Genomic DNA, 9,672 nt, shown 5'->3' with positions numbered 1-9,672 from the left:
ATAATAGTATCTTTTATTTAAATATCCTAAAAATATTTTATGAATTTTATACATAGGAATTACCCCTTCTACCTTTGAGATGCAACGTTTGTGTAAACCATTTATCCTGACCTTAACTTTTTCCTCCTTTTTGTGTCTAACTGTAACTATAACTGCTGTACAATAAGTCTTGATTATCTGGGCTGTGATAAGTGAGCTCTGGGACAAAAAATTAAAATTTTATTTACTTAGACTACAGAGAAGTTTGTTATGTTGCAAACTTGGTCGACGAGGGAAAGATGACATTTGTAATAAATTGTAATATATATTTATTGGATATTCATACAGAATAAAATTAGTGTCTGTACCTTGAACCACGGGAATCTGCCCCAAAACCCAAGAGCACATTTTATACACTGTATGTTAGCCAATTTGACAATAAATTATATAAAAAATAAATTAAAAATTCCTTAAAAAAATACACCAAAAGTGAACCCAGATAGACTTTAGATACACATATTAAAAGCAAAAGAAGAATCTTCTTAAGATAAAAACTTAGGGGAATATCATCAAGTTCTTTTGGTGGACAAAAATTTCTTTTTTTTAATTTTATTTTTTAAAATTTACATCCAAATTAGTTAGCATATAGTACAACAATGATTTCAGGAGTAGATTCCTTAATGCTCCTTACCCATTTAGCCCACCCCCCCCACAACCTCTCCAGTAACCCTCTGTTTGTTCTCCATATTTATGAGTCTCTTATGTTTTTCCCCCTCCCTGTTTTTTTATATTGTTTTTGCTTCTCTTCCCTTATGTTCATCTGTTTTGTATCTTAAAGTCCCCATATGAGTGAAGTCATATGATATTTGTCTTTCTCTGACTGACTAGTTTCGCTTAGCATAATACCCTCCAGTTCCATCCACGTAGTTGCAAATGGCAAGATTTCATTCTTTTTGACTGCCGAGTAATACTCCATTGTATATATATATACCACATCTTCTTTATCCATTCATCCATCAATGGACATTTAGGCTCTTTCCATACTTTGGCTATTGTTGATAGTGCTGCTATAAACATTGGGGTGCATGTGTCCCTTCGAAACAGCACACCTGTATCCCTTGGATAAATACCTAGTAGTGCGATTGTTGGGTAGTAGGGTAGTTCTAATTTCAGTTTTTTGAGGCACCTCCATACTGTTTTCCAGAGTGGCTGCACCAGTTTGCATTCCCATGTTTTGTCACATTCTAACAGAATACATGCATCAGTTCCATGGAGAAGAGCTCTAGTGCCCCAGGTGTGAGGGCACAGGGTGTGGCTTCCTCATGATCTGCAGGCAGGCATGGGACCCACGGACAGTATGGTGAAGAAGGGGACTGGAGTTCACTCTGGGGCCCAGAAGCTAAGAAACCAAAAGAATTCTCAGGCACCCCGTGAGGACTGCATTCCTGCCCACTTGGTACCACAATTTCTAAGAAAATTAAACACAAATATTAGCACTTAAGTTGAGAATTTGGAGAAGTAAAGAAAGGCCAGAGTTCTGAATCAGCTGAGAGATACTACAAAAGTTCCATCAGGTGGGGAAGCAAAACACAATCTTTATACTGGTAAAAGCTGGCTGGTGGGTACAGCCTGTCTATAGGGACTGACTGGGCTTGCTAATTCCCTATACTTCCCTCCCAGTCTAGACTTGAAACAATGCACTGGGGGAAGGTTTGGGGTCTGAAGAGCAGATTCGCATTTCCAGTATCACTGCCTCCCACTTATCTGGGTGGAAAGAGAGGAGAAAAAGACCAAATTTCCCACACTCAGAACCTTTGTCAAATTAACCACTCAAGGAAGAAGTGTAGACCTATGGATGCCCACCAACAGCATATTTCACTGCATCTGCATGTGGCATCTCCTTCCTTGAGGAAACCACAGGAGAAAAGAGTTATCCTCCGCAACTCACACACACATGACATTTCACAGATTTTTTTTAAATCTCTTTACCCATTGGGCTTAACTATTAATGAAGTCTATGGTGTACCCACAGCCAAAAGTTTACTCCTTACTTTATTTTCTCACTCAAATTATTTCTAGTCACCATTGTGTAATATCTTGTAATATCAGAGGTTTTACAAGATCAAACGGCAACCATAAGATACTCTAATAATAAAAGCCCAACATACAAGATATCCCAGACATAAACCCATAATGAATTTTCTGGGAAGACAAGACAATTCAAAATTGTCCTTGCAAGTTTAAATTTAAAGACATTAGAGAAAAGCCCAAAATAAAAGTATTTCAAACTTATGAGCTCAAGTTGAAACAACTGAAGTCCCAAACCATGCTCTCCAACCTCCCTTCTGCTCACACTCTGAGGTTCTGGATGATTAATGGGGAGTTCTGCAGTCTGGGCCACCATTCACAGGAATGGGTTCTGTTCATTCAGGGTGTCAGAAATTAGATTATTTCAGTGCTAACTCACCCAGGATGTTCCTATTACACAGTCTAAACAGTTAATAGGATCACACAAATATCCACTCTTGGCCCTGTACCTACCAAATTTGGAAGTCAAGCCAATGTCCAGGTCCAGCAGAATGATGCTGTCAGAATTCAGTGCTGTGTTGCCCCAAATCCTATCAGATTCTGTGATGTCTAACTGGAGGGAAATGCAGGAATTGTGGGTAATTTTGAGTGGTGGGGTAGCTGAGCTATCACTGCTTTAGAACATCTAGGAATCTGCAGAGGTAGCAACTCCAGTACTTACGTGTCATTTGAAGTGCCTTTCCTTCAAAGTGTTCAATTCAGGTTTAAACTTACTTTCCATTCCTCCCTGGGTAATCATGGTACTAAAGCAAGCATGCACACTACCTGGTGAAAGAGCAGGTACTGTCAGCCCTGAGCCGAAGTGCTGTGTCCACTGACCCTGCCAAAGATTTGTTGTGGCCTTGACCTCTGTCTCCAGGCCAAGTTGCTCTCTCGGGCTTCCGTTGGTTTCCACTGAGCCAGCTTAGCTCAGAAAGTCTCAGTGATTTTGCTTACCAGGTCCCTCTCTTGCCCTTTACAACACATGCAGGGCAAGATCATGTCAAGGAGGTGTTCCCAAAGCCTGATACATGGCTTTTATCTCCATTAGAAAGAAGAAGAGCTTTTGTATTAGAAACTGTGGCCATAGGGGTGCCTGGGTGGTTCAGTAGGTTGAGTGTCTGACTCTTTATTTTAGTTCAGGTCATGATCCTGGGGTCGTGAGATTGAGCCCCACATCAGGCTGCACACTGGGCATGGAGCCTGCTTGAGATTCTCTGTCTCTCCCTCTGCCCCTCTGCCCCTCTCCCCAACACATTCTCGCTCACTCTCTCTCTCTTTCTCTCTCTCTCTCAAATAAAAAAAAAAGGAACTGTGGGCAAGAAGAGAGACGAGCCAGAGAGGAGGAAGAGGAAGGTAGAGGGGCCGGAAAAGTATCACACACCCATCTTGGAGTGTTGGGAGCCCCTCTGAGAGGAGGATCACAGGCAGAAACCATTGGGATGATGGAGGGAGGTTGATTCTAAGCACAAATAAGGCTTTATGGGGGTCCTGTTTCCTGTTTCATGCTGTGGCAAAATGTTTCTCCTTACTGCTGCCCAGAACCCAGCCCTGTTCTCCCTCCAAGGAATGGAAGATTCTGAGACATGGCAATGGCTTTGGCCTGGGCCCTGGTATTCCTAAAAGGGCAGTGATGGTAAGGAGACTTTTTCTGAGCAAGTCAGTAGGCAATGGAAGTGAACAAAAGGAAGAGCTGTGGTCAGCAGCCCAGAGTAGCTGAAGCATGTAGAGTGCTTAATGAATGCAGGTGAAGCATTCGGGGGACCCCAGAAGTAGGCTGGGCCCTGCTTTGCCAAGATGCAAACCATGGAACAGGTCGGACATTGGGCTATATGTAGCCTGGGACTGGGGAGATGAAGGTATTAGACAGAAGGTCAAGTCAGCTGAGTAGTAGTGTTCTCAAGAGCTCACCACTTTTATTCCCCACCTGATTCAGGTAAGCTACTCTGAACACTCAGGGTTTTTACATTAAAAATAGAGGGCCTGATAACCCAGATTGTGCCCCTTTGTAGTCATTACAAAGACTCATGGATTCTCAGCATTGTGGATTGGGGGACTTAAAAAGCCACCAATCTCAGGTTTCATTGCCCAATTTATGTTCCTTCATAGCAAGGCTTGTTCGCTTGATTCAAATCCAGCCAAGCATGTACACTTTCTGCCTCTAAAATCAGCCCAAGGCCCATTCACATACTGTTGATCGCACATTGAGGGCTGCACTTTCAGCAGATCTGAGTTAACCTCATCAAGACCTACACGGTACTTTTTTTGCAAAGAAAACATAGGTCACTGGGTTTGGGTTTGGGTGTAGGTTCAGCTCTATGACATGGAGAATGCAGTCCCCTTGGTGGGGAATCACGGGGACAGCCTCCTTCCTGACCTCTCCTCTAGGACTTGCAGAGTCCTGCCTTAATGACTATTTAACTCAAGTGACAGAATGTGGCAACTCCTCTAAAGACACTCCCTTCTTAACAGCCATCAGGCAATACTTCTGAGGGCTTGCTCCCTGTGGTCCAGACACACAAGAAAGCCACCTTCTGGGCTCTAGGAAGCTGTGCTGCCAGGTCCAGGCCACTTGTCCCTGCCATTTCTCCCCTGAAGAAGCTCTGTTCCTCCTTCTCAAGCCTCCTCACCAACAGCAGGCGATAGCAGAAGAATGTCTGACAGGGCTTCTCCAGAATTTCCACTCCATGCACTGACCTGCCCTTCCCAGGTAATACCAGGGCTGTTCACAGGGCATGGGAGAGCGTCAGGAAGGACACACTAGCTGTAGAGCACAGCAGCTGCTTCCCACTCCATGTGCGGATGTGCTTTGTACCATGAAGTGTGATAAGAAACAGGTAGAGACCACTTTGATGCAGAAGTAATAAAACACTAATTAATTTATCATTTATTTTATGTTTTATTTAGTTTTGTTTACATATTATTTAGTTTTGTTTACAGATCATATTTGTTATCATGTGTTATTATTATTTAATTACAATTAATTACATTATAGTGCATCCATACTGTAAAAGGCAGCAGTTAAAAAGAATGAAGTAAAGCAATGTGCATTCACTGAAAACTTGTCCCAGACATATTATTAGGTGAAAACATTAAGGGCAGTAGGTTTATATACTATTATCCCACTTAGAATTTTTTTTTGAGAGAAGAGAGAGAGCAAGCGGGGAATAGGGGCAGAGGGAGAGAGAGAATCTTAACTCAGCACAGAGTCCCATGTGGGGCTTGATCCCATGATCCCACTATCTGAGCCCAAATCAAGAGTCAGACGCTCAACTGACTGAGCCACCCAAGTGTCCCCCATTTAAGCTTTTTTTTAATGTTTATTTATTTATTTTGAGAGAGCAAGTGCATGCACATGCATGTGAGTGAAGGAGAGGCAGAGAGAGAAGGAGAGGGAAAGAGAGAGAGACAGAGAGAGAGAGAGAGAGAGAGAATTGCAAGCAGGCTCCAAGCTGTCAGTGCAGAGCCCAACATGGGGCTGGAACCCATGAACCATGAGATCATGACCTGAACTGAAATCAAGAGTCCAACACCCAAGTCACTGAGCCACCCAGGTGCTCCCCCATTTAAGCTTTTTAATGTGTGAGTGTGGTGAATGTTTATGCATATATGTGTGTGAATGTGTGAATATGTGTATATATGTGTGTGCATGTGTGTGTTAATGTATGCATGCACATATGTATGTGCATTGTGTGTCTGTATGTGTGTGCCTGCATGTAGGTGTTTGTGTTTATGTGTGAGTGTGTAGGTGAGTGTGTATGTGTGTACATGTGTGTCTATGTTTCTTTTGTGTATGTGTGTGTACATGTGTATGAGTGCACATGTGTGTGAAGTGTCTGTTTATACACATAGGACAAAGCAGGAAAGGAAATGAGCCTCACTGCTAAGAGTGGCTCTCTCTGGGAAAGTGGGAGTAGGACTGAAGGAACAGAAATTTTTACACTGACTTCCACTTCTCACTTTTTAAATGTTAGGATTATGTATGACTTTTACTTTCATTTGTGTGTTTTTCAGTATTTTCAAGGTTTAAGGCCCAAATAAAGCAACCCAATATTTCTGCAGCACTGCCTTGGGGGAAAAGAGTGGAAATGATTTGGTGTGACAAAGCTAAAGCCAAGGGTCCTAGCCCAAGAAAGATTAACATGAACCAGGAAATGCACTCTCACCCACAGTTATCAAGGGACAGATGGGCTCCAGGGAGGCTGAGAGCAGGGAGGCAGCAGAGCAAAGAAGCCAGGCTGGACTGTGTGCTTTGCCAGGGCAGGGGACTGCGGGTGGGAACTTACTGTCATTTCTAGTCAGGGTTGATGGTGGGGGTAGGAGCGGGGCATGGGTCATCCAGGGAAAAAGACTTCATGACCATGTACTCTGAAGTGCAGAGTGGTCAAGTTGCCCTTTAGGGACCCATCCAACTCTAAGACTCCACATGCCATTTAGGTCAATAAAAACCAAAATAATAGTGTAACATGCAAGTGGCTGCCATACTGGAATCAACCATTGTCTAAGCCAAGCAAAGCTATCATCAGAATGGTTTTTCGGGTTTCACTGAACCCACTTTGAATCTCAGTGGCCCCAGTAGACATGGTACATACCTAAGTGACCATCTGTCCTTTAGGTGACAACTCCACTCCCTGGGGACCCTTAACTCCCACTGATTTTAGATTTGTTATATCTCTAGAATCTTTAGAAATCTTGTTCTGTCTTCTGCTGTGATGGAAGGAGGCACAGGAAGAAATCTAAGGCTAAACACAAGGTTTCTTACTTGTATTTGGCTCCTGCCAAGTGAAGAAAAAAGCAAACATGTTCCCCAAAGTCCAGGAGGCTGCTGGGTCTTATCCCCTCTCTCCTGCACTCTGGACGCAGACCAGCCAAAGCTATTGTCTTCCCCCCACCCCCGCCAGGCACTCAAACTCCCATTGTCCTGAGAGTTGTCATTCTCACCACAACTCTCTCCTAGCTCTTTCTGTTTCACTGCCACCCTGTACAGGACCCACACTTTGCCCTCTGTTCCTCTCACTCTACACCCTCCCTGGGTGATCATGGCCTCAGCCATCCCCAATACTTCACTGAACCCTTCCTTCAAGCCTATGTTAAGCACCTACTCAGTGCCTAACCCTGTATTAACTGTGAAGAATGCAGAAATGACCAACAAGCATTTATTCAAGAAATATGTATTGATACTCCCAATATGTGTGACCAACTGTTTTAGAGGCTGAATAAGACACCATGGAGCTTACTACCATGGAGCTCATAGGTTGCTGGGTTAGACAGAGAGATCATAAAAAAATCACAGAAGTCAGTGATAAATAACATAGTTGTGGAAGCCCAGAGTGGGAACCTAAGTGAAGTACTAACTCAGTCCAAGGGTCAAGGGAGGTATGTGGAAGGAGGTGACACATAAGCCAGGGCCTCCCTGGGACCGAGGACCACTGAAAGAGAAGAGGCAACAACTACTGCTGGTTCCACTCCTTCCTCTCCTGGTATTCCCAGGAATCCTGTGACTTTGGGGGAGGTAGTAAAGGAGGGGCAATACAGCCTATGCACACAGTCAAAAGTGTCTTTATTTTTTTTTTAATTAAAATGTTTTTTTTAACATTTATTTATTTTTGAGAGACAGAGACAGAGCCCAAGTGGGGGACGGGCAGAGAGAGAGTGAGACACAAAATCCAAAGCAGGCCCCAGGCTCTGAGTTGTCAGCACAGAGTCCGACACAGGGCTTGAACCCACACACTGTGAGATCACTACCTGAGCCGAAGTTGGATGCCTAACCAACTGAGACACCCATGCACCCCCAAAACTGTCTTTAAAATCAACTCTCCGGACCTTACATCCTACAAGAATTCCCTACACAATCAATGACCCTGCAGGGCCCGCCTCTGTTTAAACCTATTTAATAACATCAAGCTCAGCCCCTTCATCCCCACTCAAAGACAACTGTTCAAAATGTAAAAGAAAGACTATCTTTAAGGTCTATGAAAAACAAGTCCATATATAGACTTTACTCATTCCAGTTCATTTTTTATAACTCAACAGGTGAACTAAAGTGACCTCACAGTGAACAGTTCATTCTCAGTGAGCAGAGGGCAGAATTCAAAAAAAGGTAACAGAATGAAGACAAGGGCCAAGCCCAGCAAAGGGAGGTGGAGGTTCTGCAGAGCCAGCTACACTCCCATCTCTAGAAAGAGCCCTAGGGTCTCCCACAACTTGGAGAATTGCTAGAAAACTGCCTTTTTCAAGCCAGGAATTCTACAAAGGAGAATGTAACATGGCCCAGTTTCAGAAAAACCACACCTTAAGATCTGAGTTTATTATCTTGGGTTTTGGGGACCTGGGTGAACTGCAAATCTTCTTTTTTGGACTCTTTCTAATCATGCATCTTGTCACCCTAGCAGGGCACACAACTATTGTGCTCATCACCCTCGTTGACTCCTGCCTCCAGACCCCCATGTATTTCTTCCTTCGCAATCTGTCCACCATTGAAATTTGCTATATATTGGTGATTGTCCCTAACATGCTGGCCAATTTCCTGTCCAGGAGCCAGCGGATGTCCTTCCTGGGCTGTGCCTTGCAAATGCACCTCTTCATCGCCCTCGGTGGCGCAGAGTGTTTCCTCCTGGCCATGATGGCCTATGATCGTTTTGTGGCCATCTGCAACCCCCTGCGCTACACAATCATCATCACCCGGGCCGTCTGTCTGCAGATGCTGACTCTGGCATGCATCAGCGGCTTTGCACTCTCACTCGCCCTTACTACACTGATATTCCTACTGCCCTTTTGTCAGTCCCATGAGATCAATCATTTTTTCTGTGACATCCCTGCTGTGCTATTTCTGGCCTGCTCAGACACAAGAGCCAATGAGGTTGCAGTCTTCTTTGTCTGCATGCTCATCCTGTTGATTCCCTTCTTGCTGATTCTGCTCTCCTATGCATTCATTATTGCTGCCATCCTCAGAATCCACTCAGCTGAGGGAAGGAGCAAAGCCTTCTCCACCTGTGCTGGGCACCTGCTGGTCTCTGTTCTGCACTATGGCTGCGCAATATTCATCTACATTCGCCCCAAGTCATGCTACACCCCAGAACAGGACAAAGTTGTGTCCTTAATCTACACCAATGTAACTCCGATGCTCTACCCTATGATCTATAGCCTGAGGAACAAGGAAGTTAAGGGTGCCCTCAGGAGACTTCTGAAGAGCTATAACCAGATGAAGCACCAACCCAATGCAAGGTGAAGGGAAAGATGGGGTCTGCCAGAACTAACTTGGACCCCTTTCAAGAATCCAGATGGTCATCCCACAGCACACCTTGTGGCTCCACTCCTCTCTCTGAGGGCTGCTTCATGGTTCTGTGCACCTGGACCTTACTGCCCCCTTTCTTGTGTTCAGAGAGATAGAATGAATCCTAAGGCTTTCCAAAATGTGGAAGTTCTGGGGTATTTGTGGATGTTTCACTGTTCCTTCATGGACAATTGCATCTATCATCTGGAGCACTGTAAGAGACAAAGACACTGATGGAAAGAAGGTCATGACCTGACCCAAACAAAACATTAAGGCAACCACTTCTCTGGCCAAAGAGCTAGCAGTAACAAAAACACAAGGAGCTCCCAACTCCAAACTACGTAAAGTAAAAC

General features: G+C 44.2%; 1 protein-coding gene across 1 annotated transcript; it reads left to right on the top strand.

Moving 5' to 3' along the window:
• The first annotated feature begins 7,824 nt into the window (after positions 1–7,824).
• LOC122477021 (olfactory receptor 10V1-like) lies at positions 7,825–9,274 on the top strand. The gene has a single exon (XM_043569953.1). The coding sequence runs from the start codon at positions 8,312–8,314 to the stop codon at positions 9,272–9,274; it is 963 nt and encodes a 320-aa protein (XP_043425888.1). The 5' UTR covers positions 7,825–8,311.
• The last annotated feature ends 398 nt before the right edge of the window (positions 9,275–9,672 follow it).

The sequence above is a fragment of the Prionailurus bengalensis genome, chromosome X, assembly GCF_016509475.1.
Source record: "Prionailurus bengalensis isolate Pbe53 chromosome X, Fcat_Pben_1.1_paternal_pri, whole genome shotgun sequence".
NCBI classification, from domain to species: domain Eukaryota; kingdom Metazoa; phylum Chordata; class Mammalia; order Carnivora; family Felidae; genus Prionailurus; species Prionailurus bengalensis.
The sequence above is the reverse complement of the archived record's forward strand: the minus strand, read 5'-3'. Positions and strand labels throughout refer to the sequence as shown.

Coding starts and splice junctions, on each gene's coding strand:
- LOC122477021 (XM_043569953.1), top strand. CDS start 8,312: ATGGCCCAGTTTCAGAAAAACCACACCTTAAGATCTGAGTTTATTATC.